The 25,417-nt window shown below is 47.2% G+C and overlaps 3 protein-coding genes across 3 annotated transcripts in view; all 3 read left to right on the plus strand.

Moving 5' to 3' along the window:
• Positions 1–4,546: 4,546 nt before the first annotated feature.
• LOC109770910 (protein FAR1-RELATED SEQUENCE 3-like) lies at positions 4,547–8,222 on the plus strand. The gene is made up of 8 exons (XM_020329626.1): positions 4,547–4,618; positions 5,413–5,481; positions 6,104–6,204; positions 6,735–7,117; positions 7,253–7,463; positions 7,645–7,708; positions 7,830–8,091; positions 8,194–8,222. The coding sequence occupies exons 1-8, from the start codon at positions 4,547–4,549 to the stop codon at positions 8,220–8,222; spliced, it is 1,191 nt and encodes a 396-aa protein (XP_020185215.1).
• Positions 8,223–10,469: 2,247 nt separating this feature from the next.
• LOC141027265 (uncharacterized) lies at positions 10,470–11,900 on the plus strand. Its single transcript, XM_073504253.1, has 2 exons — positions 10,470–10,816; positions 11,474–11,900. Exons 1-2 carry the CDS (start codon positions 10,470–10,472, stop codon positions 11,898–11,900), a joined length of 774 nt encoding a protein of 257 aa, XP_073360354.1.
• Positions 11,901–18,425: 6,525 nt separating this feature from the next.
• Positions 18,426–25,417, plus strand: part of LOC141027266 (uncharacterized) — a 31,602-nt gene continuing 24,610 nt past the window's right edge. Inside the window, exon 1 of the mRNA XM_073504254.1 lies at positions 18,426–18,673. Within this exon, the coding sequence (XP_073360355.1) occupies positions 18,426–18,673 (248 nt within the window). The remainder of the gene's footprint in view (positions 18,674–25,417) is intronic.

Below are 25,417 nucleotides of genomic sequence, written 5' to 3' on the forward strand. Positions count from 1 at the left end.
TGTTGGTTTCCGTATGATATTCTCCCCCCCACTGCGCGCGCGATCTGAGTCGTGCGTTCTGATTGGCCAGAACCCAAACCCCACAGATCGTACGTGTGCATCGTTGGATGCTCCCAGATCGAACGGCAACCCTGAGCCCTTTCGACAGCACATGCAGTACATGGGTAAGCACTGTGCGCATGCGTCGTGCTAGCTCACGCTTCCTTCTCTACTAGGTTTTCAAAATAGGCTACCGTTTCTCGCCACTCCTCTCGTCGGTTTCCCGCCTCTTCTCGCATCGTTTTCCCGCTACCAGTGTTAGTGCTCATTGAAGGCTAGCAGCGACACACATGCCATGTAAAATATCCCACACAGTTTGTAAAAGCACAAATGTGTGTGATAGGAGGGAGTAGGTCCCATAGGGTGACCAACGTGAAACGCCTTAATGGCAAGGAGGCAACTCTTATCAGCAAGGGCTGGCTTCCCATCCGCTAGCCTAGTCGAATAGAACATAGAAGTTAAGCGTGCTCGGGCTGGAGTAGTCCAAGGATGGGTGACCCGGTGGGAAGTTGCATATCTCAAGCTTCATTTAAATGCCATGACACGGTCATTATAGAGATATATTATATCTCTATAGTGACCTATCATGGCAATTATATAAACCTTGGGATCCTTATTTTGCTAATTTGTAGATTATGTTTTTATGGGTTATTTTTTGCTCTAAAAAATTAAAGAATGATTGACTGGACCTGTCATGGCGATTATATAAACCTACTATGTTTTTATGGGTTATTTTTTCCTCTAAAAAATTAAAGAATGATTGACTTGACCTATCATGGCAATTATATAAACCTTTTTCAGGTTGCATGCAGGGTATAGGGGGCAGGGTGTTCTTCTCGAGCATGGCTCCCTTGTGCGGCTTATAGACGCGGCACATATCTGTGCGCTCCCGGAGGTATATATACTATCCTTTACTGACAATTAGGGGGCCCACACAATCTATCCTTTTGACCCAACAACGAGAAGGGTTTGACCATGATGGTTTCCTATTGATACTAGTAAGGTACACGTGCATTGCACGCATGAGATTTGGTAACCAAATTATGAATAAATACCACACTATAGCATGCAAGCTTTGAGTCATATATGCATGATGTAGATGTTCGTTTAATTCTTATAGTTCATCTCATCCAAAATCAATTAGTTTTATAAAAAAATCTATTTTAATATTCATGGAATTGTGCATTCTAAAGGTAAAAACAAAAAGTGACAATTCATTTAGGAAAAAAAAGTTCAGGCAATTAAGATATGGAAGATTCTAGAGAACAAAGGAGAAGTGCTTGTGTTTTGAGGTTTGTGCATTATGCTTAAGTTCAACCATGGAGTCTTCTAGATTGTACATGTGGCAGAATCTGGTGGAATGTAGATGATATCCAACGGCCAGTAGTGCTCGGATTTGCCATCTCTGTACCGTCGGATTGGCTTCATCCAACGACCAACTTTCAAAGTTATTCGCACACTATGTAGGTGTATAGATGTATAGATATATATAGATGTGTCCCATGCTAGACCAAATAAAGTTTGAGCGCATGCGTGGTACGACCCCCCCTGTCGCCGCCGCCGCCTCCAAGTTGGGAAACTGACATCGTACGTATTGAACCAGGCTTGGAGTCGGGTACGGTGTTCGGTTTGTAATGTAGTTGGTGGCCCATCGAAGTTGTGCATTTGGGATTTAAACACATCACACACCACCGTACCCATACATATTTTTGGGCCGCATGCAGTGTATACGGGGTCTTTTGATCGAGCACGTCTCCCTTGTGCGGTTTTTTGTGACGACATGCATATCTGTGGGCTCCCCGAGTGTATATATATCATCCCTTTGACCGATAATGAGGGGTATGTGTTGGCCATGAATGGATTCCTCCTAGTTCGTGTTAGGGCCGGTCACCGTCACATGTCGCTCAACCAAAGCTCGAGATCATGCGTTGTCAGGATTCCCTCCCACATGCTCGGATTGCTGGGTTTGACCTACATCAAACCCTGCGTATCTCGTCCTTAACTACCTTGCCTTCATGGTTGTTGTCTATATCGGGAGGTAGGCACCACATCTAAATTGTACATTATTCTGTTTTGAAAACACACATCACCCCTTCCCAACGTACATCATTTTGGGCTGCATGCAAGAGGTGCTGGTTTTGTGGTCCCTCTCGTGCGATTTTTATGATGGTTCAATCTATTGGACCAAGCGGTTTATCGACAACAACAACTGTCGTTTGACCAAATGATAGATTCATTGGTCCGTCCTATGGTAGGTCATGACGACATGCATGTATGACCAAAGTATCGATCATTACGTGCATCCGCCCCGCCTACACGAAGTGGGAGGTGGCGGGCCAAGCATCCTAGCTAGGTACAACATTATGTCATTATATATATATATATATATATATATATATATATATATATATATATATATATATATATATAGGACCTATACCCGACCCGGATATTGATAGAAATTCCAAGAATAGATATTTTAAATATTGATAAGGTATTATCAATCATATGGACAGGGAAGACCCCCTGTAAAAAAATGAATAAGCAATGTTGAAAATTTAAGCAGCCTTGGCATGTATGTACGCATACACTGGCAAGGATTCTTGAAGGCAGAAGAAGCTCTGAAGGCTAATCGCATGAAGATCTGTATGGCCGAAGAGCAAAGACTGGTACACAGAGGCCAGCCAATTATTCACCGAGAGACAATGCCACGTGAAGAAAGCAAAGTTTCCTGAAGATTGAAGTTTGTCGGCACACTCTCTCGCACTTTTCTATATTATTAGAAGGACACGCATGTACCCTAGTAGGACACGCGTGCATACTACCGTGTGTAAAATAAGTGAAGGAAGGCTCTCGAAGGCCTCCCTAGCAGCCACCCCTCGCGGCTATAAAAGGAGACGCTGGGCTCAAGAACACAACACAAGACGGGAGAGCACGAAGTACTCAGAGCATCGAGACCCTCCACCAGAGCACCATTTCCTTCGTAGTTTAGGCACCACCACTACTAGTAGAATAGCCAAGAAGGCGCCTCGATCGCCAAGAGTTTGAAGGTAATTTCCTAGTTGTGTGTAATCCCTTCGGGGCCTCCCGAAAGGAAAACCATATGTAAATTATGTTGTGGAAATGATGTAGTTTCTTGGTCTCACTTAGTATTTTTATTTATGAATTTATGGGACGAGTTCTTATGCTAGGGATCCTATAGGAGAAACCTCTGCATGTGTAGTTCTCTGTGTAGCCCAGAGTGGCGTTTGAATGAGAACCTTGTGGCCATAGAGAAGTGTTCCCTTCGGGTGGAACTGCCTGGGAAGACGATAGGAATTTACCCCATAAATTTGCAAAAACTACTAAGTGAACGTAACTAGCTACATCTGATACAACATAATGAAAAATATGGTGAGTACTGAGTAGGATTTTACACGACTGCGCGCACCGTCGGTCGAATTGGTGGCCTCGCCAGCCCAGAATAGATCCTGTATCAAATAAATAATCAAGTTAGAACGTGAAGGTAATCATATTGAATTAAATATTGCTGTCAATAGTGACATACTATTCCAAATAGTGTATTCAATAGTAGAGAACTATTGTGAATAGTGCCCTACCTAGTGAACAGTAAATACTATTCAAGATAAAAAGCGCATACCTATCCAGCTAATCCCCATATTAATCTAATTAAAAACTGATATAATATTGATTAGGTAAGATAATCAATTTTTATTTCCCTATATTGTTGGTATCAGAACCAAATACATTCAATTTCAAGCCAAAAACCCATATCAAGCTTGACGAAGCTCAAAGATGCATATTGGATAATTTTTGGTTCCAATATACTCTCAAGAGAGAGGAAAAGGATATTTTTTATCAATTCTCAATAGTTTGGCAGAATATTTTAATGAATTAAGCAAAAATTTGCCAAAGCCAGAAAAGATTGAAATATATATATATATATATATATATATATATATATATATATAGGGCTGGACTATTCTGTTACCCGTAACAGAATAATATTCTGTTACCACCCGGCAATATATAGGCGCGACGCGCAGACCACCGTGGAATCCCCCCGACCCAGCCCGAACCCAACCCGCCTTCTTCCTCCAGAGGCAGCCGTCGTGGGCGAGCGAGCAATGGCGGCAGCCGGAGTGAGGGAGCCCACGGTGCCGTGACTAGCCGGCGACGGATCCGCCGCCGCCTCTTGCCTCCCTCCATCGCCGGATCCAACGACGGGGCCGTGATCCCCGCCTCCTGCCTCCCTCCGTCTCCGGATCCAATGACGGGGCCGTGATCCCCGCCTCCTGCCTCCCTTCATCGCCGGGGATCCTTCTCCGGGGCCGTGATCCCCGCCTCCTGCCTCCCTCCGTCGTCGGGGCTCCTTCTACAGGGCCATGATCCCCATCTCCAGCCTCCCTCCCTCACCGGGGCTCCTTCTCTGGGGCCGTGATCCCCGCAAGGCGTTGCCTCCCCGGACCTCGTCGCCGGACGTCCACCACAAGCAGGAGCTGCATCAATGGCGCTGCCTCTCAAGAACATGCCAGTACGCCGCCCACGAGAGGAGGAAGAAGAAGTCAGTCCACTGGAGGTAATGTCTGCTTCCCACGTTTGTGTCAGTCCATCAGTTCATCAGTCCTGCTATGAAGAAGAACCTGATAGTACATTGCAAATGCTTGCATCAGTTCATTACACCCCTGCCACTTGATGCACAATTTGGATGTCGAGGTTACTGTCAGTACCTCTAATATGCTAGCTTTAGTTCAAGCCAAAAAACATAAACTTATGCATCAGTCCAAGTAGCTACTAGGCTTTATATAAGGTTCAGCTACCACTGCAAGTTGTATGATGTTATTTCTAAAAGTACATGTCGTGTAGTTGCGTCAGTTCGAACTAGTGAAAGAATGCTGTTAAACAAAATATACACTTGTTACACAGTAAGTTCAATGATATATAAACTAGGAGTACTTCTAGTGTAGCTGCATAAGTTATAGATGAAAAAAAGAGAAGACATGCATCAGTTATATATATATGCATGTCCATACATATCTGAAGTTCAATGTTCAAATTGCAATCAGTGCACCAAATGTTTATGCATCAGTTATAGGGAAAAGATAAAAAAACTTTCTATAACAGATGAAGTTCAATGTTCGGTCTACAAGCAGTGCTAAAAATCAGTACATCGGTACATCAGTGCTGAACATGTATGTTCATCAGTTCGACTGAAAACTAAAGCAGATACAAAATGGAGAACAAAGTTTAATATAGGCCAGCAATGCAAGTTCAACGTGTACATTGCCTTCAGTGCATGACATGTTACCCATAGCATGTATACGTCAAAAAAGCAGAAAAGATTAATCCCAAAACTATTGAATGTCATTGCAGAAACATGAAAGGCGGCACATGCAGCGAGGGTTTGATGAGCCAAGCAGATATGGGGCCGCGTCTGGTTGGGTAACACCAGAAATAGCACCTGGATACTTCAACAATACAGGCAGATTTCAAGCTACACCGGAATCATCAGAAGTACGGACATGTTCTTCTATGCAGCAAACACCGATATCTGGGAATACAAGCTTTGCCACTTCTGGGTTGCAACAAGGTCAACAATTTCCCCAACAACAAATGTTTGTCTTCCATAGCGCATGCAGAAAAGCAAGGACACACATGCTTCCACCAGTCGCTCCGTCAACATCAATCATCCATGCTGCAAAAGCGGTTACGACGGGAAGACCAGGCCAAAGAGACAGAAATTTTGGCCACTCTAGCAGGGTCCAAAGTACAAGATATGAGCCATATAGATAGGAGCAACCTCACAACGAATCTGAGGGGAGACGGCCGTACAATGAGAGACGGAGATCTTCGTCAACATTGCTCCCTCCAAGAGATGCATTGCTGCATGTGCCAAGGGTGACACCACCTGCGCCCATACACCAGGGTGAACAGCAAACACCGGAGGCAGCACAGAGCTATACACATGTAAGTATCCATTCAAAAAAAACATACAAGCACAGTACATACCACCCCATCTAACATTTTCATAACTGCGTTTTTGTTTGCTCACTGTTGCGTGCAGCCACCTAACATAGAAGCTTACGTTCTGCCAAGGCTAGAGATGCGCTTTGAAACTTTCAAAGAAGCAAAGGACTTCTACAACGTCTATGCAAAACACGCGGGGTTTGCTGTCAGGGAAGGCTCAAAGGTTAAGACCAGAGTCTACCTTTATTGCACGTGCTATGGAGTCTATGAGTCGAAGGTGTCAGAAGCAAATAGACAGCAGAACAAGACGACAACCAGGACTAACTGCGGGGCTAAAATGAGGCTGAAGAAGGAAAAGGACGGAACACTTGTCCTAAAAGAGATAGTCTGGGAACACAACCACAGGCTACAGCTGACCCCCTCAAATGCTTGTCTTCTTGCACTCCCACAAAAACTTTGACAAAACAATCTTGGAGTACGTCAAGTACCTGCAGTTCAAAGGCATTGAACACGCGCAAATCATGAGCATACTGGGCGGCGATGACCCCGGTAGCTACTTCCTCGAAATGAATGCGAAAGACCTGATTAACCTGCAAATACAAACTTGTTCTCCTCCCATAAACCTCCTCCATCTTTTTTCCTCTGTCAGTACAAACATATTACGCTATGCATGACCTGACGCCAGTTCAACATGCATTTTTGAATGACTGTTCGCTTTTAATATGCAGCAAAGCAAAGAATTCAAGGATGGATGATGTGAATGATGTCCTAAAGACTGTCAACTTCTTCAGGGAGATGAAAGCTATAAACAGGGAATTCTTCTGTGACATGCAACTTGATGAGTCCGATAGAGTTAAGAACATATTCTGGGCGAACGCAAGCTGCCGAGGGGCGTATCAGGACTTTGGTGACTGTGTAAGGTTTGACACCACATATAAGACCAACAAGTACCATATGCCACTTGGGGTGTTTGTGGGTACTAACAACCACTTACAGACTACATTCTTTGGTTACGCCCTGATAAGAGATGAGGATGCAGATTCATTCAGATGGTTGTTCAAGACATTTTTAAGGTGCATGAGAGGGAAGGCTCCTACATGCATCCTCACAGGTACAACCGCCAAAACCAACCCCAACCACCCCCCCTAAAAAAGGAAAATAACACAGTAAAAATGTTGTGTCAGTTCTATTTGTATATATGCACTACCATCTGCTGACCACTCCACGTCTCTTTTCTCATTACCAGACCAGTGCCCGGCAATGGCTTTGGCGATCCCAGATGCTTTCAAGAACACAGTACACAAGCTGTGCCGCCGGCACATTATGAAGAAGTACAGGGAACACCTCGCATACCTGTACAACCTGCACAAAGACTTTAAGGATGAATTCACATCAATCCTCAACTGGCCCCTCATGCCAACTGAGTTTGAGGCTGCTTGGAAAGGACTCACGGATAGGTACAACCTCCATGTGATGCCACGATGGTGGCCATGTGGAACGAGTGTGAGAGATGGATATCAGCCTACTTCAAAGAAATTTTCTACGCCAAAATGACATCCACACAACGAAGTGAGACCATGAACTATGTGCTTAGAGGAACTTTGTAAGTGAGAGATAAAACCTACATCGGTTTGTCAGCCAGGTAAACTCCTGCGTCAAAACCAGGAGGCAGACAAAGAACCAGGAGATATTGGCTAACAGGGTACAGCTATATCACCTGTCTTGAGACAAAATAACATGCTTACTAAAGTAAAACTTTATTAGTTAGACAAGTTTTTGCTGCGAGAAAACTAATAATTTGGTCATCATTCTTGCATGGGCAGAAGGAACAAAACACGCTGACCTTCTATGGGTTTGACACCCAGATGGCAAAGCTTTACTCACGAGCTGTGCACAGCAAGATCAGGAAAAGGCTAAAACTGAGCACACTCTTCATGGCGACAGAGACAGAAGAGCCCACAAAGTACCTCGTGCGCTACAACAACCCGCAAAAACTGTGTGCGTGGTCTCAGCACGCGTTCCAGGTGGTTGCAGACCCCGTGGGAGAAATATATGAATGCGAGTGCAAGCTATGGGACCACACAGGTAAGGACTAAAAAAAGATGTTACATACTGTACTACTTATTTTCGCAAAGTTTTTGTTTGAATGAAATGACAAAAAACATTCACCTCTTCCAAAAAATACAGGTATTTCTGCGTGCATGTCCTATGCATGATGGAGGCAATTAAGGCTGCCAGCATTCCAGAGAAATACATCCTCAGGAGATACACCAAACGCCTGAACATCCAGCCAACATTCAACAGAAATGACTTGAGGACAGTAGCTTCAAACAAGGCATCCCAATATTGCACTGAAAGCTCACTGCCGACGCTGAACATGAGGGTGCACAGAAAAAGCTTGAGAATCCAAGAGCAAATGGCGAGGTCATGGGTCGTCATGGACAAACTTGAAGAAGAACTCGACGCCATGCATTCTGCTGAAAACGGGGGTGTCGCGGACAATGAAGCTATTGAGCAGGATATTGCTACAATGTTATCCGAGATGAACCATCTGGGAGCTATTGACCCATTCGACAACGAGGAAGATGAGAAACAGCAACCAGAGCTTGCCCATGTGCACACTCAAGAGCAGCAACATTCTCACATGCAAGATCATGAGCTAGATGGTGCTGTAGGCGAACGACATGACAACAGGACATCCTACCAGCAGCAGCAGGACAGGGTGATTAAACCACCCATATTCTCAAACACAAAGGGGAGGAAGAGTAAGACGCAAGCAGCAAAAGCAGCAGCCAAAAAGCCGCCATGCCCCATCAGGCGCGTGGAATTTGGCCCGAATGGCAAACCTCTCGGGATAAGGGCATGCGGATTCTGCAACGTCGTGACCAACCATAATTACCGCACATGCTCACTCCGCACAGATGCCACTGTCAACAAGCAAACACTGCAGAAGCAGATTGGAGCCGCCCAGGTTTCTACCAATGGAGATGACACACGTAACAGCTACACTTGCCGCAAGTGTGGGGGAACTGACAGACATAATGCCCGCACGTGCAAAGTGGGCAAGGAGGTCAGTGGCGCTGAACAGAAACAGGGCAAGGTCCTGAGTTCCAAAAAATCAAATGAAGAGGATGAAGAAGAAGAGTTTGACGAGAATGACGACCAATCAGACGAAGACAATGAAGATGACAGTATTGGGGATGAGGAAACTGAAACTGATGATGAAGCTGCCAAGGCTCAACCAGGAAAGGGAGCCAGCAAGGGACAACATTCGGGGCCAGTTAGGAGGAGCTCAAGACTGAAGAATCCATAGTGGCTATGCTGCTGCGTCAACTGAAAAATAAGCTTGTAGTCTCAGTTGCCTCGGTACACAATGAGAAAACATTTCAGAAACACTGTCGTTACCAAAACTTATTTAGCTTTATCGTCGATTTATCGATCAGTACTATAGTTAAGATATAATTTGTGATTTGTGCCCGCTGGACCAGTGACATTATTATGTAAACCATTTGATAATCCTTTTGAATGCAATCACAAATATATTTGAAAAAAACTTATCTGGATTATCTGACACAACACTACTATCGACCAGTAACTCAGCAAAAATATGTTAAGGAAAATCTAAACCCTCACACACATCAGTACTGATATTTCTCACTCGTCAGATACAAGGCAGAGTAACCAAACACACCCGTGAACACCTCAAAAAACATCATTTCAAAAAACAAGCTATGTCTGGTTCTGCCAGTCCTAGTTCAGAAAGTCCATCAGTACAGAATAATAATTACCTCAAGAAAATGCAAATATAATACACCTGTGCTGATGAAAAACTAATTTATCTGTAAAAATACTTTCAAAGATTATGTTGATATAAACAATCCTTTCAAAAAAACAAAAAATGTTTTAAAGAAAGATTAGCACGGCACGCACAGTCCGACTGGTATTTGGTAAGTTCAGTTACACTTCAATCACCAGTCCAAGTACCCACAGTAGAGAAGTACAAACCTCCATCATCACCAACCCTGACACGTGCAAGTGGGATAAGCAGCTGATAAGTACAGCTTGACGAGACGGATCAGTGCGACAGTAAAATGCCATCGTCACCGGCCCAGAGACGAGCAAGTGGGATAAAGCAACTGATAAGTACAGCTTGACAAGACTACTCAGTTCGACTAGATTAATACCCTGGCAAAGAAATTGGCTTGGACGGTTCATTCTTCCAGGCCACCGCCCGCGCCACCCACTGGGCGGTTGCCACAAGGGACTGCAAACGGCGACCCCCACGACCACTACTCCCACGTCCCCGACAAACCGCCTCCCACACATCCCCGTCCACGCCCTGGAAATAACCCATTGTCTTCCATCTCTGCCTCATTCCCAGAACCACCATCGCCGCTTTCGTCTCCACCACAGACAACCCAGAAACTTCTCTCTCCCAAGCCCATAGTCGCCAGAGGAGGGCAATGGTGGAGGAACCATCAGCCAAGCGTCATCATGGCGAGACGTCCGACAAGAGCTACAACCTCGACGATGTTCACGTCCCCGGCGAGAAGCGCGCGTACACCAAAATGCTCACATGGGTTGAGCTCCACGGCAAGGAGACGCTGGAGATCGTCTGCACCAGCGAACCAGACAAGGCCGATGAGATGATCTCCAAGCTCTGGAGGAAGGCTGGCGGCTTGCGTTGTAAGATCGTCGGCCTTGGTGTGCACTACACAAGGGAAGACGAACCTCCCCAGATGGTAGGAGTCCTGCAGTTGTGCGTGGAAGAACTCTGCCTGGTGTACCACATCGCAGCGGCCACGAAATGGTGACCCATCCTACTCATTTGCCCCTGTTTGGTTCATCTGTTTAATTAGTACTCTATCCTGAAAATTTCATCAAACTTGTTTCCCAACTAGATGTACTAGTGTGGTTTGTGAAAGTGGATGCACTACTGCATTTTCTCAAGTAAATACACTATAAATGTATTTTTGAACCTGATGCACTGGATTACTATTTGAAAAATCTTGCAGAAGATTAATTTCTGAAGTTGATGTACTAGTGTAGTATCTGATCTTGATCCGATAGTGTAGTTTCTGTACTCAATGTATTAAAAAGATGTTTCTGAACTTGATGTAGTGAACTAGTTTCTGAATTTGGTCTAATGTTATTTTCATAAGCAAAAAAACTAAGAACTTGCTGAAGCACTGGTATGTGTTGTCCAATTCAATAAAAGTAAATAAACTAGTACTAAAGCAGCACATACAACATTGGCTCAAACTGTGTATAATCCAAAAAGAAAAATAACATGATGTACTTGAATTTAATTACAGAACTTTGTTTACTAATTTCTGAAGTACATTCATCCATTAATTATGCTATATAAGCATCTACTTCATGGATTCATCGCTTGTAAAACAAAACAAAAATGAAGAATTCAAACATCAAAGTAATGCTAATCTTCAAAATGTCTCTCCCCTTGCAGGCCCAAGCGCCTCAACGAGATGCTGAAGCATGAGAGGTTGTTCACATTTGCTGGTTTCAGCATTGAAAGCGACAAAGAGAAGATGATGATGTCTGGCCTTCCGACGATCAACCCCAACAAGTACATCGACATTCAGCGCTTTTGGAGAGTTCCATACACCGGAAAAGAGTACGACTCCTTGATTGATGTTGCAGCCAGCGTCATCCACCCATTCTACAAAGGCATGAAGAAGAACATCGACACGCTGGAAGACCACAAACTGTGGGGGATCAGCCCGCTGCCAGACAACCTCATCGAGTACGCAGGAGTAGATGCGTACGCCGCGTACAAGTCATGGAACATGATCGACAACATCACAAATGGTTGGGAAATTGCAAAAGCGCGGGAGGATGACCACTACTATGACCACCCCTTCTGCCCCTTTTAGGGATGAAGATACATCAAAGCCTGCCTTCGTTTTCCTTCCGCTTGTGCTTGCCTTTTATCTTGTTGCTTAAAATTAGTAGTTTGCTCTTGTTGGGTTGAACCAGTATGATTATGCCGTGCTTGTCATGGTTGAACAAGTTTACTTATGTCATCAAGTACATTGTTTTGCTTATCTCAATATATAAGTTTGGTAGCTTTGTATTTTGTTAATCCATCATTTCAAATTCAAAGTAGCTTCTGAATGGAACTTTGTGGCTGCTCTAAAGTACTAGCTATGAAGCAACTAATCACACAACGTTGTTCCATGTGTAGTTTGGATTCAGTATTGTATAGAAAACATAACATTCAAAACAATCAGCACAATTTGAGTTGCTTAACAACGCTTCAAAAGTTGAAGCAGAAATTCTTAGTACTTCATGTACTGTTCTCATTCATATGTAGCTGCTACAAAATTAACACTACAAACAAAAAAAGTTAAGAAGCATCAGCACACACTTATGTTGGTCACTTGCAGACTAAGAATGACAGTACTAGTACACTTGATCGGACAGTACATACTTACTACAATAAAAATTACAAAGAAGCATCAGTCCGTAATCCCCCCCAAAAAAATGTCAGACTAAGAACATAAGTGCTACTATGAATGGACTATCAGTACAACTTAGTCTACACGCAAGTACCATAGTGCTGAAAATGACACCAGAAGACCCTTGAGAATAATCACAAAAATAAACACAAAAACAAGGCAAAAAACTTCACATGAAAAAATAATACTTCCACAGAACTAGAACAAAAAGTATCAGTCCAAGTTACTGGTGGAGTCAAACCAAAAAAAGTAAAAATTGACCGCCCAAGGACAGGCAGGCCCTGACGCTGCTAGATACTTGAACTCAAGCCCACGGTGAAACCGTCGGCGAATCCCTAGTAATCCGCACAACGCAGGGCCAGCCGACCAGGGCCCACAGGTCATGAGAGAGAGAGAGCGCCGTGTATAAGCGCTCAGGTAAGTATTCAAAGGAGTTCGACGAGTAGGACTCGGCCGCGCTTATAAATAGGTCGAGAGCCTCCTCCCTTAGTGAGGTGGGACTAAACCCAGAGCACACGCACATCCAGCAGTCCCCAAAACGCCCGCGCGAGCCATTTGGGCTAGAAAACGGCCCAATAGCCTCCATCATCTACAAACACCCCACCAATAAGGCCAGTTAAACAAAAGCAGAGCGCGGGGCAAAGAAATATAAACTACAATTTTTTTTCGAAAACTGAAAATATAAAAGTTCAAATACTAGTTCGCAGGCAATAACTTTAAATACGAAAAATAAAAATAAAAATAATTTTAGCTTTGCACCACGGATGATAAAAAAAGGAAAAATATGATACAAAAACAACGAAACTCTAAAAAGCAGAGAACTTAATAGCCTATCTGTTAAATGTACATAATTTAAAACACCGAATTAAATATTACTTTCAAGTTCAACTACTAAAATGTAAGAAGTTCAAATAGATAATGTTTGTCAATTATGCTAAATTTCTTATTTATATAAAATCTGAAAAGTTCAACTACTAAAATGCAAGAAGTTCAAATAGATAAATGTTTGTCACTTCTGCTAAATTTCTTATTTATATAAAATCTGACTAGTTCAACTACTAAAATGCAAGAAGTTCAAATAGATAAATGTTTGTCAATTATGCTAAATTTCTTATTTATATAAAATTTATCCACACCTCAATAAACAATTTTGTCATAAAATAATCTCAATCCCCATAAAAAAACTCATTCAAACATACATATGACATCGGTACTAAAAAAGCAGGACCAATCAGGCCACCCACACCACTGTGCCACCAAATTTCAAAACCGTACGCCGTATGAAATTACAATTCAGTTCACAGAGCACTAAACCATAAGTGCACTAAAAAAAGAGAATACAAAAACTATAAAAGGCCTAACTTAGGTTGGGACAGATGAAAAAAAAATTAAGTCCCAGTTTTGAGCAACAACTCCCAGGGCAGTGAAAAATGTTTTGAGATCAACTAGTGTATAAGACTTCAGTGGAAAAACAAGACTTAACCTCCACACGGAAAAACATCACAAAGCATACGTCACTTAAACACTGCAAAATGCCATCATCACCACCCCTGAGACGTGCAAGTGGGATAAGCAGCTGATAAGTACAGCTTGACAAGACTACTCAGTGCAAGAGTAAAAAACCTTGACTTGGACGGTTCGTTCTTCCAGGCCACCACCCGTGTAACGCCCGGGTAATTAAGCTATAGTAATCCTCTGCTATAATGCCATGTCATCGTATTACTGTTGCTAATCCTCTTTTGATCCAAGGCATAATTCAAATTCAAACTCAAATTAAAGTCTAAATTTAAACTTTCTCAAACATGCAAACTAAAATGTTCAAAGTGTGGCAAATATTACATAACTAATTTTGGTGGTGACCCAACACTTTTGAAAGTATTTAAATGCCCTTTTGTGAATATAACAGAGACTAAAAACAATTATTAAATGCCTTTAAATAATAAACAAATATAAACCTATTCTTATTAAAGTGAGAAATTGTTTGTGGCAAAGGCTTAGTTATTAATACTAATTTAGGGGCTAGTGTTATATCTTACAAAACTAAAATAAAATAAAATAAAACTAGATAGAAAACCAGAAACTATAAAAAAGTAAATGAAAAGAAAAGGCCCCCTCCCCTGTTTCCCTCGGCCTAGCCCAGCTCCCCGCACGGGATGAACCCCCCATCTCCTTCCTGTTCATCGGTCTCAGACCGCTACAGGGCGCGTGCTCGCACCGAGCCACCTCGTCGGCGCCGCCCCAGCGAGGGGATAAGGCCACGCCCCACCCCGCGGCGCCTCGCTCCCCTTATCTCCCCTCCCCACTTGCCCCTGGCTCCCCCACTCCTTCCCTCTCTCCCTGCCCACAGATCTCCCCTGCCCCAAGCACGTCCATGGCCGCACCACCGCCGCTCCCATGGCCGGAGCCGTCCCCGACCCGCGAGGACATGATCTAGAGCTCCGCCGGCCTTGTCTGCATCGCCTACAACCTCCAGTTCCAGGTGAAGCCTTCCACAACCTCGCCATCTGGTCGTCTTCCCGCCACGGCCATGGCACCATCACCGTCGATCTCCACCACTGGCGCCTCCCCGTGGTTCCGAGCACGTCCACGACCTCCCTCGCAGTGAGCCGCGTCCATCCCCCTCCTTGCCCCCTTGATTTGTTGCCGCAGCTGCTGTTCCCGAGCACACCCGAGCTCTCATGTATGCGTACGCGTAACTGTTTGCCACGCTGCTGCTCCTTGGCGATGCTGCTTTGCACTGCTGCCACCTCCGGCTACTGTCGCGCTGCGCCGCCCCTGCCCACGCTCGGCTCACCCCGCACGCATGCTCCGCCGCCACTACCGCTCCCCGCGCTCACATGCAGCCACCTCCGCCCGTGCCCGCGCATGGCCTCGCCTGCGGCGTTGCTGCTGCTCTCTTACGTGCTACTGCTTGCTCTTGCCGCTGATTGCTACTAGGTGCTACTGATCACTTGCTTCTTCTACTAGCGCACCTAGCCATGGCCGCCAAGGCCCCTGTATATGGCTGTGTGCGTGGCCGGCTGGGCTATGTCCACTGATGGCCGGTCATTGTCTAATTAGGTTAAGTGTAGCTTAGTATTATATTAGTTTAGTGCTAATTAGCCTATTAGCAAATGACAGATGGGCCCCGTGGGTTAAATAACCCTTGTCTAAAATTATGAGACAATTACATCTGGGTCCCCTAGAGATTAAAATAAATAACCAAAATAAAGTTAGCTACTGTCTATGACAGCTGGGTCCCACTGACGCTGTTCACTTTGACCGGTCAACTCTGACTGGGTAGTTGACTGGGTCAACTAGGACCCGTGGCCCACTTGTCATCCTCTGTGTGCACTTTTGTGTATATAGAGCTGGGTACCCCTAGCATTTATTCTTTATTTTCGAATTAATAGTAATTTCAGAATATTGTTTTAAAACTTTAGAAAATCATATAAAATAATCCGTAACTCGGATGAAAAGGTTTTATACATGAAAGTTGCTCAGAAAAATGTGACGAATCCGAACACGCGGTCCGTTCGTCCGCCACACATCCCTAGCATAGCGAACATGCAACCGTCCCCCTCCGTTTCATCTGTCCAAAAATTCCTAACTCCGGGAAAACTTTCCGGATGTTATCCCCTTCGCCGGTATCGTGTAGCACCGCGTTAGAACACCCCTACCCCTGCGTGTTACCGCCTTCATGCATCTGTGTTGCATCTGTTTGCATTATATTTACTGTTTCTTCCCCCTCTTCTCTCCGGTAGACCCCGAGACCGCTATTGATGCCCCTGTGATCGACTACGTCGACGACGACGACCCTTCTTCCCTTTCAGCGGAGCTTCCAGGCAAGGCCCCCCTTTGATCATCCCGATATCGCTCATTCCAATCTCTCATGCTTGCATTAGATTTTGCTACCGTATTTGATTGCTCCTATTCTGATGCATAGCCTGCTTTTGTACCTGCTATTGTTACCTACCTGCTTATCCTAAATTGCTTAGTATAGGTTGGATAGTGATCCATCAGTGAACCCCACCTGTCCTTGTTGCCTCTGCTTCATCATCGATGACCTGATCAACGTGATCGACGACCAGAGCCCGACACCTCACATCACATCACGCCCCTTTTTGTTGCTCGACTCTGCAGAGTTACCATCGAGTGCCAAGGGTGGAACCTCATATATCACTCCTGATGAGATCTCTGTAATGTAGCTATTCGGTCGTGGTCAATGAGGGTGATTTCCTTGTTCACCATTCCGATACGGCTCTGACGTGCAACACCTCAAGTGTGAACCTCGAGGGTGGTTCCTCTTACGTTCACCTTGACGATTACATCGAGTGGAATCCACCGGGGGTGATTCCTCGGGTTTTCCCCTTGATGTTTGGACACACGGTTACCTTGACTTTACTTGAGACATTGGTGAAAGTCCGGCGGGCCTGGAGAGCACCCGTGCGATGTGACGGTGGCGGCTGGCTGTTTAGCGGTATCACCCAGGAGGGGGTGGTAGCTCCGGACTTGTCCCGACGACCATCACTACTTTAATTGTTAATGCAATAACAGGTTTGGGTATTTGTTCTGAGTTGGCCTCTGGCCTTTACGCACTAACCACCACGCGAGAATAGTTATGGGCCTCGACGTCGTAGTATCAGCCGAAGCTTTGTCAGACGTCCAGTTCAGCATTGTGGCCGGGCCGGATCGTGCCATCCACTTCACGGGTGGTGCTGGTATCCCCTTGCGCACAACGACCCGGAGTGCAACGGGCGATGGGCCCAGACCCTGGAGTGCTTTGGATGTAGACCGGCGGGGACCTCTCTGCTGAGCCTATGTAGGGCTGCGACGTGTTGATCTTTCGAGGCTGGGCATTGACCCCAGAAAGATGTGTCCGGCCAGAGTGATCGAGCATGTTGGGTAACGTGGTGCACCCCTGCAGGGAAGACATATATTCGAATACCGTGTCCATGGTAATGGACGTTCAGACTTGTATCCTGATCTATTATAAGTAGAACTGGTTACTTGAGACATGTGATGGATATGTGGCTCTGAGATTGCTTTCTCGCAGGGAGTCGAGGAAGGATCTCTGGGCATTAGTTCTACAACATGCTTGTTAATTATAAAATGCTACTCTTTACTCTTCTACATGCTGCAAGATGCTCAGAGCTGCTTGAAGATGCTAGTCTTCGATAGGCTAGGCCTTTCCCTCTATTCTGGCTTTCTGCAGTTCAATACATAGATACAGCCCTTCCATTTGATACCAATGCATACTTAGTTTAGATCTGATGCTTGTGAGTACTTTGGATGAGTACTCACGGTTGCTTTGCTCCCCCTTTTCCCCCCTTCTTTCTTCTTTCTGGTTGTCGCAATCAGATGGTGGGTCCCAGGAGCCAGATGCCACCGCCGATGCCTAGTACTACGTGGAGGCGGCCGACGACCAGGAGTAGTTAGGAGGTCCCAGGCAGGAGGCCTTGCCTATTCGACGTTGATGTTTGTGTTAGCCTTCTTAAGGCAAAACTTGTTTAACTTATGTCTGTACTCAGATATTGTTGCTTCCGCTGACTCTTGTGTATCGAGCTATGTATTCGAGCCCTCGAGGCCCCTCGCTTGTAATATAAAGCTTGTATTATTTTGATTTGTGTCTAGAGTTGTGTTGTGATATCTTCCCGTGAGTCCCTGATCTTGATCGTACACATTTGCGTGTATGATTAGTGTACGATTGAATCGGGGGCGTGACAACCCGCGCCACCCACTAGGCGGTTGCCACAAGGGACTGCAAACGGCAACCCCCACGACCACTACACCCATGTCCCCGACGAACCGCCTCCCACACATCCCCGTCGACGCGCTGGGAAATAACCCATTGTCTTCCATCTCTGCCTCATTCCCAGAACCACCATCGCCGCTTCCGTCTCCACCACAGACAACCCAAAAACTTCTCTCTCCCAAGCCAACAGTCGTCGGAGGAGGGCGATGGCGGAGGAACCGTCCGCCAAGCGTCATCATGGCGAGACATCCAACAAGAGCACCAACCTCGACGACGTTCACGTCCCCGGCGAGAAGCGCGCGTACACCACAACCCTCACAGGGGTTGAGCTCCACGGCAAGGAGACGCTGGAGATCGTCTGCACCAGCGAACCAGACAAGGCCGACGATATGATGAGCAGGCTCAGGATGAAGGGCGGCGACTTGTATCCCAGCTTCATCGGAGTTGATGTGGAGTACACCAGCAACGATGAACATCCCAGATGGCAGCAGTCCTGCAGTTGTGCGTCGAGGAACTCTGCTTGGTGTACCACATCGCAGCGGCCACAAAATGGTAACCCAAAACTAATGTTCATTCATCCGTTGTACTAGTACTACTCCCTAAAAATTTCATCAAACTTGTTTCAAAACAAGATGAACTACTATAATTTGTGAAGTGGATGCACGAGTACATGTTTCTCAAGTTACATGCATTTTTGAAATTGTGAAGTGGATTGTTTCACCAGATTAGTCATCTGAAACTGATGCACTGGATTACACTACAAAAAAAGACACATCCGTGACATTTTGGGCCGAACGAATTCTTTTTCTGTCATACTTATGACACTTCTATGACGATAATTGTGACAAAACACGGTATCATCACAGATGTAGTGGGGTCCTACTTCTATGACAAAAAATCATGACAGAAAATGGGCTTTACATCCTGGGCGGGCCGGAGACGCAGCTGCATGACATTCTTTGGGCCGTCCATGACGGAAAAAACCATGGTAGAAGCGAGGGCGAGGAAAATATCAGGGTGTTCCCGGTTACGGTGGGTGGTGGGGGCCGAGCGATGCACGTTTCTCTCGTACACGCACACGCGTGGGTGCGAGGCGTTGGGCTCTAACTGAACCCGAGCGATTGCACTGCAGGCTACGCGTTACTAAACCCGAGCGATCGATCGATGGCTGTTAACTGAACCCGATCGAGCGATTCCTTCGCTACTGCTGCTAACTAAAGCCGATCGATGCTGCCTCTAGATGAACAGTGAGCATTGCTGGGGGGGGGGTTGGATGAACAGTTCCCGGTGGGGATGGATGAACAGGACCCCGTGGCGTTGCCTCTTGATGAACAGTGAGCGTTGCTGGGGGGTTTGGATGAACAGTTCCCGGTGGGGGTGGATGAACAGGACCCCCGATCGTTCGAGCCGGTTGGGGCTGGATGAACAGGACCCCGTGGAGGGCAGGATGAACAGGACCACCCCATGGAGGGCAGGATGAACAGTAGACGGTGGAGGGCTGGATGAACAGTAGCATGTGGAGGGGTGGTTGAACAGGAGCCCGTGGAGAGGGTTGGTTGAACAGTAGCCGGTGGAGTAGCACGCGGTGGAGGCTGGATGAACAGGAGCCCGTGGATGAACAGTCGCAGGTGGAGGCTAGAGGAGGTCGACGGTGGATGAACAGTAGCCCGTGGAGGCTAGAGGGGGTCGATGATGGAGATGAACAGTATCCCGTGGAGTCCCGTTTTGCGGTACGCCACACCCCTCCCGATGAACAGGACCCCCGTTTCGACCGTAGCGCTCCAACACAAGTCCGTTTCCTCCGTTTTGCGGTACGCCACACCCCTCCCGATTAACAGGACCCCCGTTTCGACCGTAGGAGGTCCGTTTCCTCCGTTTTGCGGTACGCCAGACCCCTCCCGATGAACAGGATCCCGTTTCGAACATGGCCGGTCGAACACAAGGCCGTTTCCTCCGTTCTGCGGTACGCCAGGCCTCGTTTCCATCGGCTGTTCCGTCCAAGCCCTCCCGATGAACATGACGACGCATTCCGTTCCGACCCAGCCGGTTGGCTCCCCATGAACACGACGATGACGCTGTTTCTCCGTTCCGACCCATCCATGTACACGAGCCCTGGCCGTACGTATGCGCGAGTAGGCGTTCGAGACCCTGCCCGTATGTACGTACGTGGCCGTATTTTCTTTGTTGCACACTGGCCGTTCTACGTACGTGTACATGCTACGTGCGCGCCTCTACTACGACACGTGCACGCCTCTACATCGACCAGTATGTATGTACACGTTCGCGACCAGAATGACAACGCTACGTACGCTTCGACCAGGTGGGTCCCGACTGTCAGGCACTTCCTTGCTTGCGAAGATGTAGCTGGTGGGTCCCAGCAGTCAGGGGGCGAATCATTTTTTTTGCCCGGACGCACTTCCTTGCGTGCGAAGATGTAGCTGGTGGGTCCCAGCAGTCAGGGGGAAACGTTTTTTTCGTGAAATACGGTGGCCCGTCTGGTGGGTCCCCGTTGTCAGGTGGAGGAATAATTATTTTGCGCGTAATAAGGAGGCACTTCCTTGCTGCGGCCATGGACCCAGCTGTCAGCCTCTCCACGTATAGTCCACGTCTGATGGAAGCCGTTCCTTGACTACGTTGACCACGCCGCGCCGAGAGCACCAGGGCGGTGGACGATGGCGAGGCCTAGGAAGGGGACGACGCGGAGCCGGGGAAGACGCGGCAGTGGAAGCCCGCGCGGAGAGGAGTACGAGAGTCCACTGGTTCGGCTACCGTCGCCGCAGGGCCTGGCCAGTGGTGGGATAGTAGGGGGCGCTGAGGCCTCCGCGGCGGCACAGCCGACCACGGGAGGCAGGAGCATGCGGCACAACCGCCGCTGCTTTGGGCGGCTGGAGCAACAAGACCAGAGGTTGAAGAAGCACTACGGCCGTTGGATGGACATCGTACGGTCACTCGAGCTAGAATCGTGCATATTGACTAAGTTGACAAAGCCCTCCGTCCCCGTCAACTTAGTAGGCCCACAAGTCAGCCTGCCACTATACTGGGTCACAGCTAGCAGGGGGGAGTATTCATTTTTTTTGTGCGTAATAAGGAGGCACTTCCTTGCGTGCGAAGATATAGCTGGTGGGTCCAAGCTGTCAGCGGCGGTTATGTTTTTTTCATGAAATACAGAGGCCCTTTCGGTGGGTCCCTGATGACAGGTGGAGGAATCATTATTTTGCGCGTAATAAGGAGGCATTTCCTTGCGTGCGGCCGTGGACCCAGCTGTTAGCCTCTCCACGTACAGTCCACTTCAGATGCATGTCGGCCGTAGACCCAACTGTCAGCCTCTCCACGTACAGTCCACTTCGGATGGAAGCCGTTCCTTGACCACGTTGAGCATGCCGCGCCGAGAGCACCAGGGTGGTTTATGGCGGCAAGGCCTAGGAAGGGGATGACGCAGAGCTGGGGAAGACACAGCAGTGGAAGCCCGCGCGGAGAGGAGTACAAGGGTTCACTGGTTCGGCTGCGGTGTGAGGCTGCCATCGCCGCAGGGCCTGACCAGCGATGGGAATAGTAGGGGGCGGTGATGCCTCCACGACAGCACAGCCGGCGACGGGAGGCAGGAGCATGCGGCACGACCGGTGCTGCTTTGGGCGGCTGGAGCAACAAGACCAGAGGTTGAAGAAGCACCATGGCCGTTGGATGGACATCGTACGGTCACTGGAGCTAGAATCGTGCATATTGACTAAGTTGACAAAGCCCTCCGTCCCCGTCAACTTAGTAGGCCCACAAGTCAGCCTGCCACTATACTGGGTCCCAGCTAGCAGGGGGAGTATTCATTTTTGTGTGCATAATAAGGACGCACTTCCTTGCGTGCGAAGATATAGCTGGTGGGTCCGAGCTGTCAACGGCGGTAACGTTTTTTCGCGAAATACAGAGGCCCTTTCGGTGGGTCCCAGATGTCAGGAGGAGGAATCATTAATACAGAGGCCCTTTCCGTGGACCCATCTGTCAGCCTCTCCACGTACAGTCCACTTCAGATGCATGTCGGTCGTTGACCACGTTGACCAGGCCGCGCCGAGAGCACCAGGGCAGTGGACGACGGCGAGGCCTAGGAAGGGAACGACACGGAGGCAGGGAAGACTCGGCAGTTGTTTCCCACGCGTAGGGGAGTACGACTGTATGAGGGTTTACTGGTTCGTCTGCCGTTGCCGGAGAATAACAGCAGGTGTGGGTGAGTAGAGGGATGGCTAGGCCAGCGATGTGAGTACAGTGGGGCGGTGAGGCCTGCGCGGCAGCACAGCCGGCCGCGGGGAGGAGGGAGCAGGTAGTCCCGCCGGCGCTTATTTGAGTGGCTGGAGCAGGAAGAGCAGAGATTCAAGAAGCACGACGGCCATTGGATGGACATCCAACAGTCACGGCTTGTGCGTCAACCTTTTTTTTTGAAAGCCTCAAATCTGTGGAAAACAGCATACAACCCATCTGCCATTATTTCTAATAATTTACAGCCCATTTGCTAATTCTTAAGGTTTTTTTGGAGCCCATATTCTTTTTGTTAGCATTACAGCCCATATTGTGGCCACGGTTAAAAAATTATACGAAATTTTGCATATTTCGGTGCGGTCCGAACTGTTTTTAATCCCGAAATTTTGAGTCACATTCAAACTAATTTTAAAAATAAATGTATATCAATATAAAATCCAACAAATTGTCCATGCATAAAAATTAATGCAATTTAAAATCTCGAAATGAAAAAAAGAAATTTGAAACTAATTGCCGGTTTGATGTGTTTTAAAAATGTACAGCCCATTTCTCATTACTGATAGGCCATTTTCTCGTCCAGCCGAATGAAGCTCTCCTCGTCTTGAAAGATTTGCAGCCCAACAGGCCTGACAAAGCGACTTACTTGGCAAATCACAAAAAAAACTGGGCTAGCCATTTTCAGAAAGAAAAAAACTACTGGGCTGGTCTGTGGTAAACATAAAAGAGAAGGTTGTCTAGATAGGCCAGAGTGCCCCACACAGCCCAGTTGACACCCTCCTTCCGTCTCAAAAACAAATTAGATAAATCACACTCCAATTATGGCGATTCATAAAAATGTCACTGCAATTTCCAAACTTTGAAAAATTCCACTGCAATTTTTGCAAACTTTGGAAAACGCCACTGCAATTTGCAAACTTTGAAAAACGCCACTCCAGACTTCGAAAAATGCCACTGGAAATGGCATGAAATGGCATTTTTCAAAGTTTGGAAATTGCAGTGGCATTTCTCGGAAACACCAGATTTGGAGTGGCATTTATCAAATTAACCCAAAACAAAAATAACTGGGCGAGCTGCTGGGTCCCTGGTGTTAGCCGCTCGTTGTGCAATTCTCTCGTTTATTGACTACGTTGACAATGGAATGGGACCCAGATGTCAGAAATCCATTAGGAGGAGCCATTTTTTATTGGCTTGAAATAAGGAGGCACTTGCTTGCGTACTGCCATGACCTTGGCGGGTCCCTGCTGTCATCCTCTCCACGTACAATCATCTCCTAATTGTGCACGCGTCAACTTGGTAGGCCCACAAGTCAGCCTCTAAACCCGTGGAGGACAAATACAACCCATTTAAAAAAATAATAGCCCATTCCATACGTTCAAACGGAAAGTTCAACATTCAGAGCAAAGTAACAGGTCTGATCCACATATAGAGTACTGAACTTCCACGTTGACAACCATCATAGCCAAGTTAACTATCTACTCCCACTAATACTCTAGTAGCGTACAAGTACTAACTAGACGATGCCGGCCGCCATCTGCGGTACATGCTAAACGCCAGCACCGGCGTCCTCCGCCTCGCCTCGGACTTGCCAGAGGTACGATAGGGCGCGTTGCTCGCGCGCGTTGGCCCTTTCCATGCCGGCGTGGTCCACCGAAGCTTCGGCTTCTAAGCGGGAAACCCACTTGACGAGCTGGTAGTAAAAATCAGCGTCGCGAATGCGTGCGTGCCCGACAACCTCCAGGGCTATTTGCCGGGCGCTGGCCTCCACGTAGTCGGCCCAGTTGCTGGCGCTCTGCTCGCGACTCAGAGCGTCGGTGCGCTGCTGCTCCATGTCCCGCTGGCGGCGCAAATCGGCGATAAGCCACTCCTTCGCCAAGCGGTCGCGCTCCAACAACTCCTGATCCTCCGCCAGGCGGTCGCGCTCCAACAACTCCTCGATCTCCGCATTGCCATCCAAAGACCGATAGAATGCCTCCTCCCTCCGCCTGCCTTCCGGTGAAAAACCGAACACTAGTTCCGGCGGTGACCACCTCCGGTGTCGCCTATCGCGGACGGGCGGGGGCATGGCGGACATGGCGAGAGCGAGGATAAGTGGCGAGCGACGTCGGGCCGGTGGGGGCTTATGAGTATAGGGCAAGTTGGGTGATGGTGGCACCGGAGAAGCCCGGAAAACAGTAATTATAGGCGGAAGGTAGGCGAACTAGCGTGTCGCGACAAACACGGCGGTCATCGGAATTCAATGCACAAGTAGGCATGGCTTAGCGCGCCATCTGGCCATGGAAAACTTGAAAAACTGAAATTATGACTGTTCCGTCCCCTTCCTTCAGTGGTGCGTCCCGTCCGTGCTGGGTCGCACGCCGGCATGACGGTCAAACGAGTGCACTCGAATCATCCAGATGAGGTACTTCCTCCTTGTCAAAAATGATTCCACCACTCATCATCTACCTTGGTTGGTTAGATTTTTGAATTAAGCCCTGCAAACTGGAAAGGAGGTAGTACGTGCGTGATCCTCTATTTATTCGTGTAGGATCGAGTAGGTTGTTTTTTGAATTGAGCCCTCCAAACCGGAAAGGAGGTAGTACGTGCGTGATCCGCTATTTATCCGTGTAGGATCGAGTAGGTCGGATAGTGTACGTGTAGGATCGAGTAGGTAGGATGGTGTACGTGTACGATCACATTAGCTGATGAACGTTTGCTGGGAGAGAAGGCATTTGCGAACGTTTTTGCTGGCAGTTTCTTCAGATTCACATGGCATTTTTCTTCAGAGCAGCTTGTCAGTTTCTTCAGAGGTAGGCATTTTTATTCAAAAAACTACCACTTCGGATCTTGCGTCGGAACTAAACTGCCAGGAGCGCATTAGTAGGCTAGCTAGTGATCAATCAGTAACTTGTAAACACTGAGCGAATAGAAATAAGGAACTGTTAGTAACTTGTAAATACTGAGAACACGGAAATAAGGA

Source organism: Aegilops tauschii, chromosome 7 (genome assembly GCF_002575655.3).
Source record: "Aegilops tauschii subsp. strangulata cultivar AL8/78 chromosome 7, Aet v6.0, whole genome shotgun sequence".
Lineage (NCBI taxonomy): Eukaryota > Viridiplantae > Streptophyta > Magnoliopsida > Poales > Poaceae > Aegilops > Aegilops tauschii.